This window comes from Lithobates pipiens, unplaced genomic scaffold, assembly GCF_037356315.1.
Source record: "Lithobates pipiens isolate NorthernLeopardFrog02 unplaced genomic scaffold, aLitPip1_a1.2 Scaffold_28, whole genome shotgun sequence".
NCBI lineage: Eukaryota > Metazoa > Chordata > Amphibia > Anura > Ranidae > Lithobates > Lithobates pipiens.
Window position 1 is genome coordinate 223,624,583 of NW_027507789.1, and position 27,805 is coordinate 223,652,387.

Genomic DNA, 27,805 nt, shown 5'->3' on the forward strand with positions numbered 1-27,805 from the left:
GTCAGAGACTGCAGACATAGTACAGGAGATGGTCAGAGACTGCAGACATAGTGCAGGAGATGATCAGAGACTGCAGACATAGTACAGGAGATGATCAGAGACTGCAGACACGGTACAGGAGATGATCAGAGACTGCAGACATGGTACAGGAGATGATCAGAGACTGCAGACATAGTACAGGAGATGATCAGTGACTGCATACATACTACAGGAGATGGTCAGAGACTGCAGATATGGTACAGGAGATGATCAGAGACTGCATACATACTACAGGAGATGGTCAGAGACTGCAGATATGGTACAGGAGATGATCAGAGACTGCATACATACTACAGGAGATGGTCAGAGACTGCAGATATGGTACAGGAGATGATCAGAGACTGCATACATACTACAGGAGATGGTCAGAGACTGCAGATATGGTACAGGAGATGATCAGAGACTGCATACATACTACAGGAGATGGTCAGAGACTGCAGATATGGTACAGCAGATGATCAGAGACTGCAGACATACTACAGGAGATGGTCAGAGACTGCAGATATGGTACAGGAGATGATCAGAGACTGCAGACATACTACAGGAGATGATCAGAGACTGCAGACATAGTACAGGAGACGGTCAGAGACTGCAGACATGGTACAGGAGACGGTCAGAGACTGCAGACATAGTACAGGACATGGTCAGAGACTGCAGACATAGTACAGGAGATGGTCAGAGACTGCAGACATGGTACAGGAGACGGTCAGAGACTGCAGACATAGTACAGGAGATGGTCAGAGACTGCAGATATAGTACAGGAGACGGTCAGAGACTGCAGACATAGTACAGGACATGGTCAGAGACTGCAGACATAGTACAGGAGATGGTCAGAGACTGCAGACATAGTACAGGAGATGATCAGAGACTGCAGACATAGTACAGGACATGGTCAGAGACTGCAGACATAGTACAGGAGATGGTCAGAGACTGCAGACATAGTACAGGAGATGATCAGAGACTGCAGACATAGTACAGGAGATGGTCAGAGACTGCAGACATGGTACAGGAGACGGTCAGAGACTGCAGACATAGTACAGGAGATGGTCAGAGACTGCAGATATAGTACAGGAGACGGTCAGAGACTGCAGACATAGTACAGGAGATGGTCAGAGACTGCAGACATGGTACAGGAGATGGTCAGATACGTGTATGTGTCCCCATTGGGTAGATCTGCTGTTATTTCCTGTCAGGACAGGAAGTGAGGGGAATTATCTCCAGTGGGGTTATTGGAGAATGACGCCATTTCTGTGGTGGGGGAGGGGTGTGGCCTGGACCCCCGGTGAGGGGAATTCTGGGAGAATTGTGTGGGGCGACTCTCTGGATTGTCACTCTCCAATATTCTTATCACTTCCTGTCCCGGTGACAACTATTCTCAGCCCCCCTTCCTGTTGTCACACAGACAGGAAGCGAGGAAAAATCTCCACAGGAGGGATCACACAAATAAAAAAACAAAAACTGGAACAAATACAAAAACAATGACATGTGTCTGTGTCGCCTCCATCGTGTGGTAAACTAAGCAACACAAAATCAACCAACCCACCTCTGAGGTGACCGCTGTTCCGTCAGATTATGAGACCCGTTAGAGTTTGTAACGGAAGTGACGTTCTGCGACGGCCATCTTGGTACACCAAACACACGGCTGTAGTAAGCATGCAGTCAGAAGGCGTCAGCGGACATCTTTGTACACCCACACAAGTCTTGCATTTCTCAATTATTTCTAGTGGAATCTGAACCTTTATTGTGAAGTGCAGTATTTTGAAATTGACTTGTAAAAGCTGCGGATCTCGTAGTTCTGGTAATGTGACAGAACACCGATGCTTTCAAAATTCAACATCAAAACAGGCGGACTGATTTTAAAATACTGTTTTTCACTATAAAAGCTCAGACTACTGTTGAAAAATTGTTTGTAATTCTAAACTTGTATGGGTCTACAAAGATGTCCGCTGAAGCCTTCAGACTGTATCCTTACAGCAGCCGGGTGTAGGGTGTGCAAAGATGGCCGCCTCGGAAAAGGCAAGTCTGCAAAACCATCTACAATCTAGCCAATCAACGCCCAGCAACGCGTGACTGACGTCTGCCTGGGCCTATCTCTGCAAAGCAGGCTGTGAAGGGAAAAAGTATGGGAAGCGCGACCGCAAGATCGATAAAATAGAGCGAGGGCGGGGCCGAATCTCCGCGATTGGTGGAGAGGCGAGTGGGGTGCGAAGGCGCGCCGTGGGCGTGTGGCGAGGGGGCGTGTCCAATCGGCCATGATTGACAGGTGATGTCAGGAGCCGTGTTCCTGTCAGGAAGAGCGTCAGAGGAAGGTAGAATGGCGGGAGAGGCGTGTGGAGGAGGGGAGGTGTGATATGGGGGTGTGAGGGGGAGGAATGGAGGATTGTGGGAGGCCAAAGACACAGCCAATAAATGCCACTTCATGATTATTCTACTATATACATGTATAGACACATGACAGGTCCCCTATATACTCCTATATACATGTATAGACACATGACAGGTCCTCTATATACATGTATAGACACATGACAGGTCCCCTATATACATGTATAGACACATGACAGGTCCCCTATATACATGTATAGACACATGACAGGTCCCCTATATACATGTATAGACACATGACAGGTCCTCTTTATGCATGTATAGACATGGCAGGTCCTCTATATACATGTATAAACATGACAGGTCCTCTATATACTCCTATATACATGTATAGGCATGACTGGTCCTTTTATATACATGTATAGACATAACAGGTCCTCTATATACATGTATAGAGACATGACAGGTCCTCTATATACTCCTATATACATGTATAGACATAACAGGTCCTCTATATACATGTATAGACATAACAGGTCCTCTATATACATGTATAGAGACATGACAGGTCCTCTATATACTCCTATATACATGTATAGACATAACAGGTCCTCTATATACATGTATAGAGACATGACAGGTCCTCCATATACTCCTATATACATGTATAGACATAACAGGTCCTCTATATACATGTATAGAGACATGACAGGTCCTCTATATACTCCTATATACATGTATAGACATAACAGGTCCTCTATATACATGTATAGAGACATGACAGGTCCTCTATATACTCCTATATACATGTATAGACATAACAGGTCCTCTATATACATGTATAGACATAACAGGTCCTCTATATACATGTATAGAGACATGACAGGTCCTCTATATACTCCTATATACATGTATAGACATAACAGGTCCTCTATATACATGTATAGACATAACAGGTCCTCTATATACATGTATAGAGACATGACAGGTCCTCTATATACATGTATAGAGACATGACAGGTCCTCTATATACATGTATAGAGACATGACAGGTCCTCCATATACTCCTATATACATGTATAGACATGACAGGGCCTCTATATACATGTATAGAGACATGACAGGTCCTCTATATACTCCTATATACATGTATAGACATGACAGGTCCTCTATATACATGTATAGAGACATGACAGGTCCTCTATATACTCCTATATACATGTATAGACATGACAGGTCCTCTATATACATGTATAGAGACACGACAGGTCCTCCATATACTCCTATATACATGTATAGACATGACAGGTCCTCTATATACATGTATAGAGACATGACAGGTCCTCTATATACTCCTATATACATGTATAGACATGACAGGTCCTCTATATACTCCTTTATACATGTATAGACATAACAGGTCCTCTATATACATGTATAGAGACATGACAGGTCCTCCATATACTCCTATATACATGTATAGACATGACAGGGCCTCTATATACATGTATAGAGACATGACAGGTCCTCTATATACTCCTTTATACATGTATAGAGACATGACAAGTCCTTCTTTCATTCCCATACATGACGGGTCCTCCTTGTACCCCTGTACATGGTCAGTTGTATTATGGATTCCCCCCGCCCCCAGTGTAGTGATATTCCTGATTGTAGATTTTATATGGTCTGGTAGAGATCACATGACTGGATATTGGGGTGATGACCGCCTATACCACAGTGTGAGACCCCCTCTATCCTCTGGTAGAGATCACATGACTGGATATTGGGGTGATGACCGCCTATACCACAGTGTGAGACCCCCTCTATCCTCTGGTAGAGATCACATGACTGGATATTGGGGTGATGACCGCCTATACCACAGTGTGAGACCCCCTCTATCCTCTGGTAGAGATCACATGACTGGATATTGGGGTGATGACCGCCTATACCACAGTGTGAGACCCCCTCTATCCTCTGGTAGAGATCACATGACTGGATATTGGGGTGATGACCGCCTATACCACAGTGTGAGACCACCTCTATCCTCTAGTAGAGATCACATGACTGGATATTGGGGTGATGACCACCTATACCACAGTGTGAGACCCCCTCTATCCTCTGGTAGAGATCACATGACTGGATATTGGGGTGATGACCGTCTATATCACAGTATGAGACCCCCTCTATCCTCTGGTAGAGATCACATGAATGGATAATGGGGTGATGACCGTCTATACCACAGTGTGAGACCCCCTCTATCCTCTGGTAGAGATCACATGACTGGATATTGGGGTGATGACCGCCTATACCACAGTATGAGACCCCCTCTATCCTCTGGTAGAGATCACATGACCGGATATTGGGGTGATGACCGTCTATATTACAATATGAGACCCCCTCTATCCTCTGGTAGAGATCACATGAATGGATATTGGGGCGATGACCGCCTATACCACAGTATGAGACCCCCTCTATCCTCTGGTAGAGATCACATGACTGGATATTGGGGTGATGACCGTCTATACCACAGTATGAGACCCCCTCTATCCTCTGGTAGAGATAACATGAATGGATATTGGGGTGATGACCACCTATACCACAGTATGAGACCCCCTCTATCCTCTGGTAGAGATAACATGAATGGATATTGGGGTGATGACCACCTATACCACAATATGAGACCCCCTCTATCCTCTGGTAGAGATCACATGACTGGATATTGGGGTGATGACCGCCTATACCACAGTATGAGACCCCCTCTATCCTCTGGTAGAGATCACATGACTGGATATTGGGGTGATGACCGTCTATACCACAGTATGAGACCCCCTCTATCCTCTGGTAGAGATAACATGAATGGATATTGGGGTGATGACCACCTATACCACAGTATGAGACCCCCTCTATCCTCTGGTAGAGATCACATGACTGGATATTGGGGTGATGACCGTCTATACCACAGTATGAGACCCCCTCTATCCTCTAGAGATCACATGACTGGATATTGGGGTGATGACCATCTATACCACAGTATGAGACCCCCCTCTATCCTCTGGTAGAGATCACATGACTGGATATTGGGGTGATGACCGTCTATACCACAGTATGAGACCCCCTCTATCCTCTAGAGATCACATGACTGGATATTGGGGTGATGACCGTCTATACCACAGTATGAGACCCCCTCTATCCTCTAGTAGAGATCACATGACTGGATATTGGGGCGATGACCATCTATACCACAGTATGAGACCCCCTCTATCCTCTGGTAGAGATCACATGACTGGATATTGGGGTGATGACCGCCTATACCACAGTGTGAGACCCCTTCTATCCTCTGGTAGAGATCACATGAATGGATATTGGGGTGATGACCGTCTATACCACAGTATGAGACCACCTCTATCCTCTGGTAGAGATCACATGAATGGATATTGGGGTGATGACCGTCTATACCACAGTATGAGACCTCCTCTATCCTCTGGTAGAGATCACATGAATGGATATTGGGGTGATGACCGTCTATACCACAGTATGAGACCCCCTCTATCCTCTGGTAGAGATCACATGACTGGATATTGGGGCGATGACCGTCTATACCACAGTATGAGACCCCCCTCTATCCTCTGGTAGAGATCACATGAATGGATATTGGGGTGATGACCGTCTATACCACAGTATGAGACCTCCTCTATCCTCTGGTAGAGATCACATGAATGGATATTGGGACGATGACCATCTATACCACAGTATGAGACCCCCTCTATCCTCTGGTAGAGATCACATGAATGGATATTGGGACGATGACCATCTATACCACAGTATGAGACCTCCTCTATCCTCTGGTAGAGATCACATGAATGGATATTGGGGTGATGACCGTCTATACCACAGTATGAGACCCCCTCTATCCTCTGGTAGAGATCACATGACTGGATATTGGGGCGATGACCGTCTATACCACAGTATGAGACCCCCTCTATCCTATGGTAGAGATCACATGACTGGATATTGGGGTGATGACTGTCTATACCACAGTATGAGACCCCCTCTATCCTCTGGTAGAGATCACATGAATGGATATTGGGGCGATGACCGTCTATACCACAGTATGAGACCCCCTCTATCCTCTGGTAGAGATCACATGACTGGATATTGGGGTGATGACCGCCTATACCACAGTATGAGACCCCCTCTATCCTCTGGTAGAGATCACATGAATGGATATTGGGGTGATGACCGTCTATATTACAATATGAGACCCCCTCTATCCTCTGGTAGAGATCACATGAATGGATATTGGGGCGATGACCGCCTATACCACAGTATGAGACCCCCTCTATCCTCTGGTAGAGATCACATGACTGGATATTGGGGTGATGACCATCTATACCACAGTATGAGACCCCCTCTATCCTCTGGTAGAGATAACATGAATGGATATTGGGGTGATGACCACCTATACCACAGTATGAGACCCCCTCTATCCTCTGGTAGAGATCACATGACTGGATATTGGGGTGATGACCGCCTATACCACAGTATGAGACCCCCTCTATCCTCTGGTAGAGATCACATGAATGGATATTGGGGTGATGACCGTCTATACCACAGTATGAGACCCCCTCTATCCTCTAGAGATCACATGACTGGATATTGGGGTGATGACCGTCTATGTTACAGTATGAGACCCCCTCTATCCTCTGGTAGAGATCACATGACTGGATATTGGGGTGATGACCACCTATACCACAGTATGAGACCACCTCTATCCTCTAGTAGAGATCACATGACTGGATATTGGGGTGATGACCATCTATACCACAGTGTGAGACCCCCTCTATCCTCTGGTAGAGATCACATGACTGGATATTGGGGTGATGACCGTCTATACCACAGTGTGAGACCCCTTCTATCCTCTGGTAGAGATCACATGAATGGATATTGGGGTGATGACCGTCTATACCACAGTATGAGACCACCTCTATCCTCTGGTAGAGATCACATGACTGGATATTGGGGTGATGACCGTCTATACCACAGTATGAGACCTCCTCTATCCTCTGGTAGAGATCACATGAATGGATATTGGGGTGATGACCGTCTATACCACAGTATGAGACCCCCTCTATCCTCTGGTAGAGATCACATGAATGGATATTGGGGCGATGACCGTCTATACCACAGTATGAGACCCCCTCTATCCTCTGGTAGAGATCACATGAATGGATATTGGGGTGATGACCGTCTATACCACAGTATGAGACCCCCTCTATCCTCTGGTAGAGATCACATGACTGGATATTGGGGCGATGACCGTCTATACCACAGTATGAGACCCCCTCTATCCTCTGGTAGAGATCACATGAATGGATAATGGGGTGATGACCGTCTATACCACAGTATGAGACCCCCTCTATCCTCTGGTAGAGATCACATGAATGGATATTGGGGCGATGACCGTCTATACCACAGTATGAGACCCCCTCTATCCTCTGGTAGAGATAACATGAATGGATATTGGGGTGATGACCGTCTATACCACAGTATGAGACCCCCTCTATCCTCTGGTAGAGATAACATGAATGGATATTGGGGTGATGACCACCTATACCACAGTATGAGACCCCCTCTATCCTCTGGTAGAGATCACATGACTGGATATTGGGGTGATGACCGTCTATACCACAGTATGAGACCCCCTCTATCCTCTGGTAGAGATAACATGAATGGATATTGGGGCGATGACCGTCTATACCACAGTATGAGACCCCCTCTATCCTCTGGTAGAGATCACATGACTGGATATTGGGGTGATGACCATCTATACCACAGTATGAGACCTCCTCTATCCTCTGGTAGAGATAACATGAATGGATATTGGGGTGATGACCACCTATACCACAGTATGAGACCCCCTCTATCCTCTGGTAGAGATCACATGACTGGATATTGGGGTGATGACCGTCTATACCACAGTATGAGACCCCCTCTATCCTCTAGTAGAGATCACATGACTGGATATTGGGGCGATGACCATCTATACCACAGTATGAGACCCCCTCTATCCTCTGGTAGAGATCACATGACTGGATATTGGGGTGATGACCGCCTATACCACAGTATGAGACCCCCTCTATCCTCTGGTAGAGATCACATGACTGGATATTGGGGTGATGACCGCCTATACCACAGTATGAGACCCCCTCTATCCTCTAGAGATCACATGACTGGATATTGGGGTGATGACCGCCTATACCACAGTGTGAGACCCCCTCTATCCTCTGGTAGAGATCACATGAATGGATATTGGGGTGATGACCGTCTATACCACAGTATGAGACCCCCTCTATTTTCTGGTAGAGATCACATGACTGGATATTGGGGTGATGACCGTCTATACCACAGTATGAGACCTCCTCTATCCTCTGGTGGAGATCACATGAATGGATATTGGGGTGATGACCGTCTATACCACAGTATGAGACCCCCTCTATCCTCTGGTAGAGATCACATGACTGGATATTGGGGTGATGACCGTCTATACCACAGTATGAGACCTCCTCTATCCTCTGGTAGAGATCACATGACTGGATATTGGGGCGATGACCGTCTATACCACAGTATGAGACCCCCTCTATCCTCTGGTAGAGATCACATGAATGGATATTGGGACGATGACCATCTATGTTACAGTATGAGACCCCCTCTATCCTCTGGTAGAGATGACATGAATGGATATTGGGGCGATGACCGTCTATACCACAGTATGAGACCTCCTCTATCCTCTGGTAGAGATCACATGACTGGATATTGGGGCGATGACCGTCTATACCACAGTATGAGACCCCCTCTATCCTCTGGTAGAGATCACATGACTGGATATTGGGGTGATGACCGTCTATACCACAGTATGAGACCCCCTCTATCCTCTGGTAGAGATCACATGACCGGATATTGGGGTGATGGTTAATTTAGCACCCAAAGTGAAAAGAGCGAAGTGGTTCCTCCTCTCCCCTCAATGAGTTGTGAACAACCTCAGCAGGTCCTCGGATTTGTTTTCATCCCTCTTCTAAGGTCCCCAGGCAGCTGCTTCTCCTGCCCACCACCTCTTGGCCCGGCCCTGGTTTCCTGGCATTGAATGGGGACACAGGGGGTGTATCACGAAGGAAAGCCCCCTCCAAGTGGCCACGGATGAATCTGTCGCAGGCCACACGCACTCGTTCTGAGTCGGGGACACTCGGCCTTTTCCACAGTTGATGAATACCGTCTTTGAACCCGTCACAAAACTTTTGGGCTTCAAGCTGAGCGTGGAGTGAAGAAACGCATAAGGAGATGCGTGGATCCAAAGGAGCAGGCTGGGGAAGTGACATCCGAATCCTGTAATGTTCAGACATGGCCCACCTCCTCCCTTCCTCCCTAGCCCCACCACATGAGGGGACCAATATGGAGGCGAAGTGTGGTATCTTCTCTTTTATAGTAGTAGGAATCGGCTTCTACGCTACTTTTCAAACACAAGACCTGAGGGACGAATGTGAGCTGCCAGGCCTTGTCATGTGGCCCTCACACCCAGTTTTGTAGACAGAACGTGGCGGGACTCCATTACCACCACCTCCGACTCTCACCTTCCTCTGTCACTTATTAACACAGCAGTCTTCTGTTTTTTCAAGGGACAGTCTGCTTCCAGCGTCTCCCGCAACTAATAAATCCCTGCACACATGGCGGGAACAGATCTCCAAAATTCCAGGGGGAGAGCGATCTCCCCGCAAGGTGCGGTAGAGCCGCCTACACAAGGAGGTACTAGAGCCGGGCCAGGTAGGAGAGAGAGTTGTGAGGAAGTGTATCATTCTCCAGAGCTCTGCGCTGTGTGCGTAGCGCACTCCTGAACTCAGGCACTGTGTACGTAGCGCACTCCTGAACTCAGGCACTGTGTACGTAGCGCACTCCTGAGCTCTGCGCCGTGTACGTAGCGCACTCCTGAGCTCTGCGCCGTGTACGTAGCGCACTCCTGAGCTCTGCGCCGTGTACGTAGCGCACTCCTGAGCTCTGCGCCGTGTACGTAGCGCACTCCTGAGCTCTGCGCCGTGTACGTAGCGCACTCCTGAGCTCTGCGCCGTGTACGTAGCGCACTCCTGAGCTCTGCGCCGTGTACGTAGCGCACTCCTGAGCTCTGCGCCGTGTACGTAGCGCACCCCTGAGCTCTGCGCCGTGTACGTAGCGCACCCCTGAGCTCTGCGCCGTGTACGTAGCGCACCCCTGAGCTCTGCGCCGTGTACGTAGCGCACCCCTGAGCTCTGCGCCGTGTACGTAGCGCACTCCTGAGCTCTGCGCCGTGTACGTAGCGCACTCCTGAACTCTGCGCCGTGTAGGTAGCGCACTCCTGTGCACTGGTGAGCTCTGCGCCGCGTACGTAGCGCACTGGTGAGCTCTGCGCCGCGTACGTAGCGCACTGGTGAGCTCTGCGCCGCGTACGTAGCGCACTGGTGAGCTCTGTGCCGTGTACGTAGCGCACTCGTGAGGTCTGTGCTCTGCGCGCGGTGTTGAGACCTCTGTCCGCGGCGTTCAGACCCCTGCGCGTGGCCTTCAGACCCCTGCGCTCTGCGCGCGGCGTTCAGGCCCCTGCACTGCGTTTCAACCCCTGCGCGTGGCCTTCAGACCCCTGCGCTCTGCGCGTGGCCTTCAGACCCCTGCGCTCTGCGCACGCCGTTCAGACCCCTGCGCTCTGCGCGTGCCGTTCAGACCCCCGCGCTCTGTGCACGCTCTACCAATCAACATCCGCCTGGAAGAAAATCACCTGGCTTTTAGGAAAAAACTCAAGACCTTCCTCTTTTAGCAGATGATCAAAGCTCGCCACAGCGCCTAGAGGCGATTCAGTTCGCATCGTGCGCTATACAAGTATTTCATTCATTCATTCATTCACGCCGTTCAGACCTCTGCGCTCTGTGCTCGCCGTTCAGACCCCTGCGCTCTGTGCTCGCCGTTCAGACCCCTGCGCTCTGTGCTCGCCGTTCAGACCCCTGCGCTCTGTGCTCGCCGTTCAGACCCCTGCGCTCTGTGCTCGCCGTTCAGACCCCTGCGCTCTGTGCTCGCCGTTCAGACCCCTGCGCTCTGTGCTCGCCGTTCAGACCCCTGCGCTCTGTGCTCGCCGTTCAGACCCCTGCGCTCTGTGCTCGCCGTTCAGACCCCTGCGCTCTGTGCTCGCCGTTCAGACCCCTGCGCTCTGTGCTCGCCGTTCAGACCCCTGCGCTCTGTGCTCGCCGTTGAGACCCCTGCGCTCTGTGCTCGCCGTTGAGACCCCTGCGCTCTGTGCTCGCCGTTGAGACCCCTGCGCTCTGTGCTCGCCGTTGAGACCCCTGCGCTCTGTGCTCGCCGTTGAGACCCCTGCGCTCTGTGCTCGCCGTTGAGACCCCTGCGATCTGTGCGCGCCGTTCAGACCCCTGCGCTCTGTGCGCGCCGTTGAGACCCCTGCGCTCTGTGCGCGCCGTTGAGACCCCTGCGCTCTGTGCGCGCCGTTGAGACCCCTGCGCTCTGTGCGCGCCGTTGAGACCCCTGCGCTCTGTGCGCGCCGTTGAGACCCCTGCGCTCTGTGCTCGCCGTTCAGACCCCTGCGCTCTGTGCGCGCCGTTCAGACCCCTGCGCTCTGTGCGCGCCGTTCAGACCCCTGCGCTCTGTGCGCGCCGTTCAGACCCCTGCGCTCTGTGCGCGCCGTTCAGACCCCTGCGCTCTGTGCGCGCCGTTCAGACCCCTGCGCTCTGTGCGCGCCGTTCAGACCCCTGCGCTCTGTGCGCGCCGTTCAGACCCCTGCGCTCTGTGCGCGCCGTTCAGACCCCTGCGCTCTGTGCGCGCCGTTCAGACCCCTGCGCTCTGTGCGCGCCGTTCAGACCCCTGCGCTCTGTGCGCGCCGTTCTCCTGACCCCTGCGCTCTGTACACGGCACACTTCTGCACTCCAGCCCTTTGAGGGGCACCTATACTGATGATGCGGCCTATGATGAAATTGAGTTCGACACCCCATAAATGAAGCTGCCCTTGTCTGAATCTAATAATTTTTTTCATAAATATTTATCAGGTGAAAGGTCATCTCTGCTCATGTTTAGTACAGATTGGGGGGGGGGGAGGGGAGGGGGCGCATTTGAGGTCCCCTTTACCTTGAAAGATGAAAACCGCTGCCTTTATAGGCTTTATGGAGAGCTGTGAATATGGCTTTGGCCAGAAGGGGGCAGAGTTGTATTTCTATTTTATTTTTCTGTGGAGGGTTTTGGTTGTGCGGGTGACTGAACACAAGGTATGATGATGAAATGAGGACAAATAAAATAATTCATATTATTTCCTGACAGAATGAAACATTTGGGGGCCTTTTGCTTTAATCCCGGATCAGTTTTTTTGGCATTGCAGAGTTTCCTCAAATCGATCAGTTATTGTAATCGTAGCAAATCTCGGGTTTGCTTGGAATGAGAAGTGCGCTCTTCTTTCCTGTAGGCCTCATTCACACCGGTTTTGCTAAGACCCTTCGGTCAGGGGTTGGCCCTTGGCTGGCGGCGGTCTCCCACTCATCTGCAATGTCGACTTGTGAATTGGTAGTTTTATATTGCAATGCCCAGCGAATAATTGAACTTGGCCTGAAGGAGACAACCACATGGCGAGGCAGAAGAGGCACCTGCCCGGGGCGTTTCAGCAGGAGACAAAAACAGGGCAGAAGTTTCTCATCGTGAGGGGGGGGGGCACTCACTTTGTTTTTTATTTTGTTTTTTTTGGCCTTTGGGTGCCGAAGGACCTTCTCCCGGCATTGGGGGCAACGCTCCGTTCTGATTTCAGTACATTAAAATCTGCTGTGTTCAGCTACAGAATCCAAGGCAGCTGTGGGGTCTCCCAGTCTTATGCCGGCCATACACGGGTCAAATTTCGAAAGAATTTTCTTTTGAAAATCAGAAAATTTGTGCGTTTTGTGATCCGATGGCGCCAACATTGATTGATTTAGAAAATTTAGCCATCCAGGCCTTCAATTTCACCTCCATGTTGCTACAGAGAAGAATTTTTGCGGCTGGGAATCTTCTTTTCTTTCCAGGAATATGTCTTTCCTTTCCGGGAGTCTTCTTTCCTTTCCGGGAGTCTTCTTTCCTTTCCGGGAGTCTTCTTTCCTTTCCGGGAGTCTTCTTTTGAGTCTTCTTTTCTTTCCGGGAATTTGTCTTTTCTTTCCGGGAGTCTTCTTTTGAGTCTTCTTTTCTTTCCGGGAATTTGTCTTTTCTTTCCGGGAGTCTTCTTTTTTTTCCGGGAATTTGTCTTTCCTTTCCGGGAGTCTTCTTTTGAGTCTTCTTTTCTTTCCGGGTAATCTTTTTTTCTTTCCGGGAGTCTTCTTTTCTTTCCGGGAGTCTTTTGAGTCTTCTTTTCTTTCCGGGAGTCTTCTTTTGAGTCTTCTTTTCTTTCCGGGAGTCTTCTTTTCTTTCCGGGAATTTGTCTTTCCTTTCCGGGAGTCTTCTTTTGAGTCTTCTTTTCTTTCCGGGAGTCTTCTTTTCTTTCCGGGTAATCCTTTTTTTCTTTCCGGGTAATCTTTTTTTTCTTTCCGGGAGTGTTTTGAGTCTTCTTTCCTTTCTGGGAGTCTTCTTTTGAGTCTTGCCTTCAATTTCACCTCCATGTTGCTACAGAGAAGAATTTTTGCGGCTGGGAATCTTTTCTTTCCAGGAATATGTCTTTCCTTTCCGGGAGTCTTCTTTTGAGTCTTCTTTTCTTTCCGGGAATTTGCCTTTTCTTTCCGGGAGTCTTCTTTTGAGTCTTCTTTTCTTTCTGGGTAATCTTTTTTTCTTTCCGGGAGTCTTCTTTTCTTTCCGGGAGTCTTTTGAGTCTTCTTTTCTTTCCGGGAGTCTTCTTTTCTTTCTGGGTAATCTTTTTTCCTTTCCGGGAGTCTTCTTTTGAGTCTTCTTTTCTTTCCGGGAATTTGTCTTATCTTTCCGGGGGTCTTCTTTTGAGTCTTCTTTTCTTTCCGGGAGTCTTCTTTTCTTTCCGGGAATTTGTCTTTCCTTTCCGGGAGTCTTCTTTTGAGTCTTCTTTTCTTTCCGGGAGTCTTCTTTTCTTTCCGGGTAATCCTTTTTTTCTTTCCGGGTAATCTTTTTTTCTTTCCGGGAGTGTTTTGAGTCTTCTTTCCTTTCTGGGAGTCTTCTTTTGAGTCTTGCCTTCAATTTCACCTCCATGTTGCTACAGAGAAGAATTTTTGCGGCTGGGAATCTTTTCTTTCCAGGAATATGTCTTTCCTTTCCGGGAGTCTTCTTTTGAGTCTTCTTTTCTTTCCGGGAATTTGCCTTTTCTTTCCGGGAGTCTTCTTTTGAGTCTTCTTTTCTTTCTGGGTAATCTTTTTTTCTTTCCGGGAGTCTTCTTTTCTTTCCGGGAGTCTTTTGAGTCTTCTTTTCTTTCCGGGAGTCTTCTTTTCTTTCTGGGTAATCTTTTTTCCTTTCCGGGAGTCTTCTTTTGAGTCTTCTTTTCTTTCCGGGAATTTGTCTTATCTTTCCGGGGGTCTTCTTTTGAGTCTTCTTTTCTTTCCGGGAGTCTTCTTTTCTTTCCGGGAATTTTGTCTTTTCTTTCCGGGAGTCGTCTTTTCTTTCCGGGAATTTTGTCTTTTCTTTCCGGGAGTCTTCTTTTTTTTACGGGTAAACTTCTTTCCGGGAGTCGTCTTTTCTTTCCGGGAATTTGTCTTATCTTTCCGGGGGTCTTCTTTTGAGTCTTCTTTTCTTTCCGGGAGTCTTCTTTTCTTTCCGGGAATTTTGTCTTTTCTTTCCGGGAGTCGTCTTTTCTTTCCGGGAATTTTGTCTTTTCTTTCCGGGAGTCTTCTTTTTTTTACGGGTAATCTTTTCTTTCCGGGAGTCGTCTTTTCTTTCCGGGAATTTGTCTTTTCTTGCACATGCGCATTTCTTTTTTCGATTTACATTTCTCGCGCGATTCTCCCATCCATTGATTAGAAAATCGTTTGTTTTTTCCCTAAAATTTCCAACATGTCCGATTTACTCAAATTCGATGGCCGCGCGAAAATCGGGCTGTTGCTGCAGCCCCACGAATGGTGCGAATTACGAACGAAAAATTCTTCAGGTTTTCGAAAAAGAAAATTCTTTCGAAAATTCGAGCCACGTGTATGGCCTTGCCCAAGGCCGTGTCAGGGGAACTTCAAGTTTTACAAATTGCCGTACAATTTTCTAGAAAAAGATTGACGGAAAATACGACAAAAACAAAGCCAGACGAGAAGGCTAAAGAGACCCGCGTACAGCATAGGAGTTTATTAACAATACAGGTATTGTGTAGTGCTGACAATATACGCAGCACTTTACATATACAGTATATTGTACATTTTACATCAGTCCCTGCCCTCAAGGAGCTTACAATCTAAGGGCCCCATCGCACATTCATACATACACATGGGAGGGCCAATTAACCACTTCCTGCCCGTCACATGACGTCCTTGACTCTGAATGACAGGGACAGCTGCAGGCATCATTCAGATATATCGGCTTTTTTCAGCCGCCGATTCCCTTCACCATCAGAACAATCATAGTGGCTGTTCTGCCGCTTGATTGTTCTTATGGGCAGCGAGAGGGAACGTCCCCCCCCCCCCGCCTCCCCCCCCCGATGCTTCTACCAACTCACCGCTTCCATCGGTGAGTCGGAGAAAGGATCTGCCGGCCCCCAGATGTTTACCATAGAGATTTCCGGCGGACCAGATGGTCGCCAGAGTCTCTATGAAGGTTCAGAGGCCGGGCGCAATGTTATGACGTCACTCCCTGGCCTGTGCATTCAAACAAACGGTGCCGCCTCGGGAAGGCGACGTCGTTTTTTTTTATTTTTATTTTTTTTCCCAGCCTAGAGGCGAGATTATTTATTATTATTATTATTATTAAAATATATATATATAATTATAATATATATATATATAATATATATAAAAATATATATTTTTTTATTTCAGGCACTTGTATAGCGCCGTCAATTTGCGCAGTGCTTTACATATAGATTGTGCATTCACATCAGTCCTTACTAGGGTTGCACTGATACTAGTGCCGAGTATCTGCACAAGTATTGGTACTCATGCAAATGCACGATACCTGAAACCGATACTTTCCGGCTCCGTTCTTTGAGCCGTCAATGGGTCCTCCCCTATTAGATTGTAAGCTCTTATGAGCAGGGCCCTCCTAACCCTCCTTGTTTTTTATTTTATTGTATTGTGACTGTACTGTCTCCCTTTTTTATCTTTAAAGAGCTGTGCAACTTGTTGGCGCTCTAAAAATAATAATCCTATATAAATCGTGTATAATAATATACAGTATATTAGATTGTAAGCTCTAAAAAACAGGGCCCAACCTGGTAGTTTGCCCCTCAGGGGCCATTAATACTGGCGTAACATATTCTTCTCTTCTTCTTCCCCCCCCCCTCCACACATTTTCCTTCTTTCCTCCCCTGGCACCTCCCTTGGTGCAATGTGAAGATACCCTTTTGGGATATTTAGCGAGACGGCAGCCATGATATGGGCAAGTTGATCACTTAAAGCGGAGGTCCACCCTAAAGTGGAGCTTCCGCTCATTGGAATCCTCCCCCCCCCCCTCCGGCGCCACAATTGCCACCTTTCAGGGGGGAGGGGGGGTGCAGATACCTGTACAGTACAGGTATCTGCACCCACTTCTGGGATAGCTCTCTGCGGAAAGGGGCGTAGATTACGCCCCTTTCCGAAAGTCCCCCGCTGCCTGCTGGGAAACACACGGATCCCAGAGGCAGCGGGGTCCATCCTTATTGCGCAGCGCGACTCACGCATGCGCAGTAGGGAACCGGGAAATGAAGCCGAAAGGCTCCACTTCCTGATTCCCATACCCAAGATGGCGGCGGCAGCACCCGAGAGACGATCGAGAGATCGGCTTCGGGTGCCGACATTGCGGGCGCGCTGGACAGGTAAGTGTCCTTATTTTATAAGTCAGCAGCTGCAGTATTTGTAGCTGCTGGCTTTTAAAAAAAAAAAAAACGCGGAGTCCCGGCGGACTCCCGCTTTAAGTTATTTCTCAACGTCTCAGGCTGTGTGACCCTAGTAGGTTCCCTGGTTGGAGTGGGCGGGCCCAACCCTTGGACAGCAGCGTGATCCCATTTGGGGCGCCAGGGGTCTGGGGGCCCGTGTACTTCAGCCGGACGTAACCCGATTAGAGGAATAGACCGGTTGATATGGGCTCATGACAGTTCGTTTGGTTTACCGACCTAGTTGTCGTATGTTTTAATAATATGCTCTGAGATGTCCTCGACTAGGTCTGTGTTTGCCTTATTTGCCTATATGTACGGAAAGGTGGATGATCTTTCTTTGTTTAATTGAATGTTCATGTTATTTGTTATGATGAAAATCTTCTAATAAAAATGATTGAAAATAAAAAACAGGGCCCTCCCATTCCTTCTGTATTGTAACTGTACTGTCTGCCCTCATTGTAAAGTGCAGTGCAACTTGCTGGCGCTACATAAATCCTGTATTATTATTTATTATTATTATACAGGATTTATATGGCGCCAACAGTTTGCGCAGTGCTTTACAATATGCGAGCAAACCGTACACTTACAATACAATTCAATACAGGAGGGATCAGAGCCCTGATCATTAGAGCTTACATTCTAATATACTGTACATTTTATTATATACAATTTATATATGATTATTATTATTACACAGGATTTATATAGCACCAACAGTTTGCTCAGCGCTTTACAACATGAGAGCAGACGGTACAGGTACAATACAATTTTAATACAGGAGGAATCAGAAGGCCCTGTTTGTCAGAGCTTACAATCTAATATACTGTATACTATTATTATTATTATTATTATACAGGGTTTATATAGCTATTTATTATTATTATTATTATTATTATACAGGGTTTATATAGCTATTTATTATTATTATTATTATTATTATTATTATTATACAGGGTTTATATAGCTATTATTATTATTATTATTATACAGGGTTTATATAGCGCTAACAGTTTGTGCAGCGCTTTACAATGTAGGGGGGGGGGGGGGGAATACAATTACATTACAGTTCAATACAGAAGGAATCAGAGGGCCCTGATCATTAGAGCTTACAATCTAATATACTGTACATGTATTATATACGCTTTATATATGATTATTATTATACAGGGTTTATATAGTGCCAACAGTTTGCGCAGCACTTTAAAATGAGGGCAGACAGTACAGTTACAATACAGTTCAATACAGGAGGGATCGTTAGAGCTTAATATATATATATATATATATATATATATATATATATATATATATATATATATATCTATCTATATCTCTCTCTCTCTCTCTCTCTCTCTCTCTCTCTATATATATATCTATATCTATATATATATATATATATATATATATATATATATATATATATATATATATATATATATATATATATATATATATATATATATATATTGGAATAATCATATATAAATCCTGTATAATAAAAAAATATTTATAATAATCATATATAAATCCTGTATAATAATAATAAAAAAAAATGATATATAATATATATATATTTTTTTTATTATACAGGATTTATATATGATTATTATAAATATTTTTTTATTATACAGGATTTATATATGATTATTATAAATATTTATTTTTTATTATACAGGATTTATATATGATTATTCCAAAATATATATATAGATAGATAGATAGATATAGAGAGAGAGAGAGAGAGAGAGAGAGAGATAGATAGATAGATAGATAGATAGATATATATATATATTAAGCTCTAACGATCCCTCCTGTATTGAACTGTATTGTAACTGTACTGTCTACCCTCATTGTAAAGTGCTGCGCAAACTGTTGGCACCATAGAAATCCTGTATAATAATATATATAATATTATTATTATCATTGTACAGGATTTATATAGCGCCAACAACGCTTTACAACATGAGTGCAGACATTACAGAGCTTACAATCTAATATACTGTATACTATTATTATTATAATATATAATTTATATATGATTATTATTATACAGGATTTATATGGCGCCAACAGTTTGCGCAGTGCAGTGCAAAATTGAATACGGGAGGAATCCGAGAGCCCTGATCATTAGAGCTTACATTCTAATATACTGTATACTATTATTATATGATTATTATTATACAGTATTTATATGGCGCCAACAGTCTGCGCAGCGCTTTACACTGTAGAGGGCCGTCAGTGCAGTTACAATACAATTTAATACAGGAGGAATCACAGGGCTCTGATCATCAGAGCTTACAATCTAATATTATTATTATTGTGTGCCCCTGAATGGTTCCCCTAGTGCTGTACCTGACACAGCGTCTCCTGCAATTAAAGGAAACTCTGTCTAATATTTACATAAGAATAGGTAGTAGTAGGACCAGCATTGGGGCCGAGGCCTCTTCCTCCTTTTGTTTTAGGGCTGCACACATAAGCAGGCCTTCCTCCGCACAGAGCAGGAGACGCGGGGTTAATGCTCTGCAATTTGCAGCTTGCCAGAGCGGAAGCTTCAGGTTTTCTCTCTCTCTCTCTCTCTCTCTCTCTCTCTCTCTCTCTCTCTCTCTCTCTCTCTCTCTCTCTCTCTCTCTCTCTCTCTCTCTCTCTCTCTCTCTCTCTCTCTCTCTCTCTGTCTTTCTGTTGCTTTAAGGACAGTTTCAGTCGGCCTTGGAGGATGGGAAATAAAAGGTTTGTGGATCAGGGTTGGCATTTCTTAAATTCTGCCCCCCCCCCCATCCGGGGGTCATGGCATCATCGCCTATGTTAGATTTTTGTATTATGAATCTCTGCCTGTTTTGCTGCTCCAACTTCTTCCCTGGATAAATGATACTCAGGTTTGAATGTTGTGCTGTCTTGTCATTTTGTATCTTCATATGGTAACATTGTTTCTTTTTTTTTTCATTTTTTTTCTTTTTTTTTTTTTTTTCTTTTCTTTTTTTGCTGTTTAGATTTCTGTGCTGTATTCACCCATGTAAAGCTTGCATCCCATGGAAAGCGGGCGCCCCTCCGGTGACACCCCACCGGTGACACCCCAGCGCCTTGTTTTTCTGTGTGACACAAGGAAAATCCTGTGTAGCGTTTTTTTTTGTTTTGTATTTTGTTTTTTGCAGATCAACATTTGTAAATAATATTCACTTTTTCAATCGCCTTTATATAAAAATCAGAGCTGTAATGTGTGCAGTAAAAGGCCTGACTCTCAGCCTGTCTCTCTCTCTCTCTCTCTCTCTCTCTCTCTCTCTCTCTCTCTCTTTTTTTTTTTCCAGTGCACAGGATGGCTCCTGCCTGCTGCTAAGTGCTGTACAAAGCTAATCTCTCAGGAAGTGCTTCAGCCAATGGCCTCCAGCGTGACATCCGGATCCCAGCCAGCAGCCAATCCGACCTCGCCTTGCATCGGAGGAGCCTGATCATCAAGGCTTTCGGGTGCCAAGCCCTTTCTGTCTGAGAACTGAGAGGACTGTCCTCCATGTTTTATAAGTAGTGACATAACACAGTGTTAACAATGCATCCACAGAGGTAAGCCATACTTCTTTTTTTTGTTATACATATATAAACTTTATTTTTTTTTCCATCTGGACATACAAATTTGTGCTTTTTGCAGGTTGTATCTCCATGACTTAGCACACCACAAAAAAGAGAGAACCAAACTCCCCCAAGAAAAACAGCAGGGGGGGGAGGAGGGGGGAGTCACATGGTTGGGGTGACATTAGCCCCACTGACTGCTGAATGTTAAGGTGCAGAAAAGGTCACCCTTCCTACTTTCCTTACCCCCTTCTTTCTTTTTTTGGAGTGTGGAGGGGTTGTGCACAAGGCCTCCCCCTTCCACAAGGAGTATCTTTTTGCATTATTGTCTGTGTCACATGCTGCTTGCTGTGTGTGTCTGGGGGGGTTGGTGGGATTGAACATGGAGGCTCACACAGTCCAGGCATTGAGACAAGCAGAGGAATCTGGCAAAATCAGCTGCAGGCAACGTTACCTTCCCTGCCACTAGAAGACAAGAGCCACACAAACACACAGGAATAACACGCACACACACCCCCACACCCCCCCCCCCCTCCTCCCTTCCTCGGCTGCAGGAACTCCACCACCACCACCACCACCAATGCCTGGCAGACATTTTGGGCCTAGCTTGCATCTGTGGACTGCACTTTCCTGGAGGGGGGAAGCCTCTGCTGGCCCTTAAGGTGGCACATTGCTAGCTAAACGCCGCCGACGGTGGTTATTCTTTTTTTATTTTTTGTTGTTGCTTTTTTTTGTTTTTATTTTTCTGTGCTGGGATCTATGCTTCACTGTGGCCCCGAACACAACTAGTATGGATGTCAAACTGTAAGTAGATGACATGTTCTTCTTCTTTTTTTTTTTTATTCTCATGTGTGATCTTTTTATTTATGTATGTATTTTTATTTTATTTTTTTGGGAACGTTTAGTGTTTTATTTTATATTCCCCTTTTTTGTGTGTGTGTGTAGACTGTTGCTTAACACCATCCCCCTTAGCAATCCAAGGCTGTAGGCCTCTCTCTCAGCACACAAAGGGTTAAACAATCGTGGGGTTTTTTTTGTTTTTGTTTTTTTACACGTTCCATTTTCCAGGTAAGTTCTGAGGATTGTAGGAGAAGATGGACCTTTTTTGTTTTTTACTCTCTTTATTATTTTATTTTATATTAGCAGTCCCCCCCCCCCCCCCCCAATGCCTGTGTACCCTGTGTATACGTGCTGCTGCCTAATTGATCTGCGTGTCGAGCTGCTGCTGTGACTTTGACTCAACTTCCTGTCGTTTTGCAAAAAAGTTAATTATTTCTATTTTTGTTTTGTTTTTTTGTTTTTCTTTTGTGATCTCGTTGCAGGTTTTGTGTTTCTTTTTTTTTTTTTTTTCTTAAAGAGACCTCATTTCTGTAGTGCGGTGACATCAGACCTGCAAACGGTCTCTCCAGGCTTTGCAGTATATAGGAGAGGATGTGGTTTGCCCCCTTTCTTTTTTTTTTTTTCTTTTTTTTTACATCTTCCAGATTTTTATCAGCCGTACAAGGTTTAATTTTAGCTGACAATTTTTTTTGTAAATGGTGTGGTGTGTTCCCTGCAGCTGGATTGAACAGTTTTTCGGATAAGAGCTATTAATGGCATGCCATTAACCCTCTCCCATCCCCCGCCCCCCCACACTGCCTGTCACAGGCTCCCCCTGGGGGGTAAACGGAGGCCCCCATTGTATATAAGCTGTGATATGTAAACAACTGATTTATCCTCCTTTTTTTATTTTTTTTATCTGGATGGAATCGTATTGTTTTTTTTTGCCTTTCTAGGAAGGTGGTGTTAATCAGCATACAAACAGTCGTGCTGCAATATACTCTTCTCCTGTCCATGCTGCAGCAAAACAGGCCTGAGCGGTGGTGAGACTGAAAATACAGAATGTGCAAAATGGAGGCCACTGGCCTCCTCCCTGAGGTTGCTGGCTAAGAAGTATTGCCTCAAATGCTTCCTGTTTATTTAAAATGCACAACAGTAAGGAAGGATAGTAAGGAAGGGCAGTATCTCGTCTGGGTTTCTGTTGAAGTGTGGCCATTAGCAATAGATGAGAGGTCGGGATGTTTGCATGTGAGTAATCAGTGCTTTAGACGTTGTCGGCCCAGGCTATGGCGTGTCTCACAATAAAACCCATATGAGGGTCCACTATGAGGACAAAAACAATGTATCTGATCTGAAACTAATGTTATGCCCCCGTGCATTTAAAGGGGACCTCTACTGCAAAAACTCTGCCCGATAAAGGCAAGTAGAGAGCAGACAACTACTAACCGGTATTGCCTTTGGGGCTCTCTATGAACCAGCACCTGCGAATGCACTCTGATTAGATGAGGGAACCTCAGCGAGTGTTCCCTCGATTAGCTGCCCCATTGAAAGCAATAAGAAGGCTGCCGGCTCCTGCAGCTAATCGTGGTCGCTCATGCAGCTATCACATGATCAGCCTTGGGCAAAGAAGGCTTGCACCCAGGGCTGTTCTCTCGCCTGTGATTGGCCATAATTAGCTCTGGGAAGCAGCTCCAATGAAAGCAATAAGAAGGCTGCCGGCTCCCGCAGCTAATCGTGGCTGCTCATGCAGCTATTGCATGATCCGCCTTGGGCAAAGAAGGCTTGCACCCAGGGCTAATCTCTATCGCATGTGAGTGGCTGTGATTAGCTGCGGGAGACAGCCTAGTTCAAAGCAATAAGGCTGCCGCTTCCCGCAGCTAATCGTGGCCGCTCATGCAGCTATCACATGATCATCCTTGGGCAAAGAAGGCTTGCACCCAGGGCTAATCTCTATTGAATGTGAGCGGCAGTGATTTGCTGTGGGAGGCAGCCCCATTGAAAGCACTTGGGTGGGCTAAACAGACACTCACCTGTTCCACTTTTGGGTGGAACTCCACTTTAATTAATATTTTTAAAGTGATTGTAAACAAGCATTTTTTTTTTTTTTTTCTTAACTTGTTACATTATACTTACCTGCTTCATGCAATGGTTTTGCACAGAATGCAGGCTCCTTCTCTCCTTTGTGTGCCCCCACAGCAAGCCGTATGCTATGAGGACACACCTGCAGGCTCGATCCCGAGCCAGGCTTTTTTTTAAATAACAACAAACATATCATACTCACCTCCTCTGTGCAGTTGGTTTTGCACAGAGTGGCCCCCCACCGATTCTCCTCTTCTGGGGTCCCTCAGGGGCGCTGATGGCTCCTCCCTCTTCTCAAGTGCCCCGTCGGAAAACTCCTTCGTGGACACCCATGTGGGCTCGCTCCCGAGTCCTGCTGCTGCGTCCATTGACACAGACAGCAGGACTCGGCCCCCGGCGCCCGTGTCATTGGATTTATTTGACAGCAGCAGGAGCCAATGTCTGTGCTGCTATCAATCTATCCAATCGGGACACAAGACGGCAGCCGGAGCTGGTGTGCCCGTTCCCGTTGCGGGAATTACAGGGCTCAGGTAAGTAAAAGGGGGGGGGGGGGGCTGCTGCTGCATGACAGAAGGTTTTTCACCTTAATGCATAGAATGCAAACCTCGAGGGTTTACAACCCCTTTAATGCAGAGAACCTTTTAGCCTTTACAACCACTTTAGGCGCCAATTCACGTTGAGCAGAGCAGTCAGAGCGATTCAGCGCCACCCAGCCGCTCTGCGTTCTGGGGTGGGGGGCAGCGTGGTGCACGATTCAGCGCACCGCCGCATCACCCCCCCCCCCCTTTTTATTTTTATTTTTTATTTTTGTGTTGTTTTGAACAAACTTTATGTGAAGTGTACAAAACGTACACTTCATACACTGCAGTGATGGGTGGCACGATGCGCTGTCTGGCATTGCAGTGCGATTCAGGCCAGTGCGCTGCGATAAAATGCAGCTTTTATCCCGTGTGTCCCCCTGCACTGATGTTTTATATTGCAGTAAAACGTTTGTCACCTCACATGGTGTGAATTGGCTCTTAAAACCGTAGAGTGTTTCGCTTTTGTCTTGTAGCCTTGGCCTGATCTTTTTTTTTTGGTTGCGTAAGAAACCTATTGAGGCCTTTTCTTGGTTGAGTTGTTCTCCTTTAACATGGACAACCCCTGGACAGTCTAAATGGCACAAATTGCTGAGAACAGTGCTGGTTATATCTGCATTCTCAGCCTATAGACCAGGGATATGCAATTAGCGGACCTCCAGCTATTGCCTCATGGGACTTGTAGTTTTGCAACAGCTGGAAGTCCGCTAATTGAATATCCTTGATATATACGTTGCACCTTTTGCAGTTGGTTTACCGAGGTTATGGGTGAAGCTAAACCGTAACCTCGTGTTTTTTCAAAAAAAAAATGTATGTCTTTTTTTTTTCAGCCGGCGTTTGTCTTTCTCATGAAAGCAGTCCGAGCTGTTAATTTGCCGCTGGATCTCTTTCACAAGCAGTGGAAGGGGTTTGCCCTCGCCACTCGCCGGTATGTTTCTCGGGCTTACCGCTTTTATCGGCGTGCCCCGGAAACATTCCGATGGTTTGCGTGGCTGGTCACAGAGGTGAACAGAGACGAGATCTTCTTGGATCGCCTCTATGATCTAGGACGGGGGTAGGCAGCTGTTGTGGAACTACATTTCCCACGAGGCATTGCAAGGCTGGCAAGTTACAATTACTCCCAGAGGCATGATGGGACTTGTAGTTCTCCAGCAGCTTGAGGGGCCCCAGGTTGCCTACAAAAACAATCCCAATAAGCATATATATTGATTGGTGTGCACAAAAGTTATAGCGTCTACAAACTATGGGTCATTTATTTTTATTTTTTTACTAGTTATGGCGGTGATCAGCGACTTGTAGTGGGACTGCGATATTGCGGTGGACAGTCGGACACTAACTGACACTTTGACACTTTTTCGGGACCAGTGATACTAACACAGTGATCAGTGCTAACAATATGCACTGTCACTGTACTCATGACACTGCTTGGGAAGGGGTTAACATCAGGGGATGATCAAAGGGTTAAATCAAGTGCTCTACTACTACTACTGTAGGGGAGGTGCTTGTAATGGCAGGTACACAGAATTAATGCCTTCTGTACTGACAGAACTGCGATCTGCCTTGTTTACATGTTCCGAAGCATCGGCAGGTGCAGCGGGTAGTACTTGGCTCAACAAAAGTCCATTTAGAAATCGGCTGAGCCTGGTGGAAAATTGCCAGTTGGACAGTGACTGCATCCTGTCTGCTGTGCCAATCTATCAGTCACGGGGGGGGAGTGGGGGATTTGCTAAAACTGGAGCACACAGAATCTGGTACAGCATTGCATAGTAACCAATCCCAGTGGCGGTGCATCCATTAAGGGCCCCTCTGTAAAATGGATAGATGCATGCATAGCCGCTGTAGCCACACTCCTTTCGGCGTCCAGCCCGTTTTCAGACGCCGGACGCCTGCATTCTAGCCGTGAGGGTATTTTTTTTATTTTGTTTTGACACGCCTGATTAGAGCCATAGGCTTTAATATGCTTCAAAAAAGGTGACTGCGAGCGCAGAGCATTGCGCTCGCAGTCCACCCAGGTGTGTGAATGAATGAATATTTGCTTTGCTAATACTGAACTGCCTCTCAGCCAATCGGGAGGCACGGATCTAATACTCGTCACCTGATTGGCTGAAGGCACAGGCGCCCTGATTGGATGCCGAACGGAAGAAGACGGGCACGGGAGGACAGAGAACCATGGTGGACGCAGAAGCTTGCCACTGTCGCCCGCTGCCTGACCCGCCACCAGGATGGGGTACGTGTGTGCTGGTCAGACGGCGAGCGGGGGTCACAGAAGCTGCGTATGATGGGTGCACAGTGAGGCTGCGTATGATGGGCACAGTGAGGTTGCAGATGATAGGGGCACAGTGAGGCTGCATGTGATGGGCACAGTGAGGCTGCATATGATGGGCACGGGCGCTGCATTTGATGATGATTTTTTTTTTTTTTTTTTTTTTACTTTTTTTCAGTATTTTTCAGAGCTTTCCAGTTTGTTTGCACCCCCCCCACCCCCCCCCCCCCTCCCAAAAAAAATTTTGATCACCAGCTGCCACTGACCAATCGTCTTCCAGGTTTTATTGTCTAAGCTTAATTGAATAAGCTAGATGCTGATTGATTGATTAATATGCACAACTGGGCACGGGGGCTGCATTTGATGGGCACAGGGGCTGCATTTGATGGGGGTTTTTTTTTTCCCCCAGTTTTATTTTTTTTTTGAGTTTTTCAGTTTGTTTGTGTCCCCCCCCCCCCCCCCCCCCCCCAAAATTTTCAGCACCAGCCACCACTGACCAATCGGCTTCCAGGTTTTATTGTCTAAGCTTAATTAAATAAGCTAGAAGCTGATTGGTTACTATGCACAGCTGCACTGGATTCTGTGTGCACAAGTTTTAGTAAATCAACCCTTAGCCTGGATTCACACCTTTGGCAGTTTTAGTGCTTTTTGCATTTTGCAGGTTTGCAATACAGAACGTGTTCCATAGGAAACCATGTTATATGGACTGAAGTGCAGATCTGCAAAATGCAAAAAGTACTAAAACTGCCATAGGTGTGAATCCAGCCTTAGACCCCTTTTACACTGAGGCAGTTTTAAGGCATTTTAGCACTAAAAATAGCGTTTGTAAGGCTCCTGAAAACTGCCTCTCAAGTCACCCCAGGGTGAGAGCCCGGGTGCTTTCGCACTGGGGCGATGCGCTTGCAAGACAGGAAAAAAAGTCCTGCCAGCAGCATCTTTGGAGTGGTGGGGGAATGAATAGGCACCGCATCTTGGGCGCATTTAAGCCCCTTTTTAACCCCTTCTTGGGGGGGGGGGGTAAAAGTGCCCAGCTACCACCCAAAAAGCGGTGCCAAATGAGCAGTGCTTTACTGCTAACGCTGGCACTGCCCCAGTGTGAAAGTAGCCTCACTGTGTGGGTATATAGGTAGTCATGGGTGTTGTGACCCCCTGAATATAAAAACTAGCAGT

General features: G+C 46.5%; 1 protein-coding gene across 12 annotated transcripts in view; it reads left to right on the top strand.

The window, feature by feature from the left end:
• Positions 1 to 2,245: 2,245 nt before the first annotated feature.
• Positions 2,246 to 27,805, top strand: part of ZMYND8 (zinc finger MYND-type containing 8) — a 181,627-nt gene continuing 156,067 nt past the window's right edge. For 6 of the 12 annotated variants that reach the window (XR_013263630.1, XM_077460597.1, XM_077460595.1 and 3 more), the window contains exons 1-2: positions 19,924 to 20,065; positions 20,641 to 20,890. Coding sequence is in view for 11 of the 12 variants with exons in the window: in XM_077460597.1 (XP_077316723.1) it covers positions 20,877 to 20,890 (14 nt within the window). In the remaining variant the exon portion in view is untranslated. Of the gene's footprint in view, positions 2,349 to 19,922; positions 20,066 to 20,640; positions 20,891 to 21,254; positions 21,701 to 27,805 lie in introns of those variants that run through there. The other 6 variants (XM_077460589.1, XM_077460601.1, XM_077460592.1 and 3 more) reach the window with 3 other exon arrangements.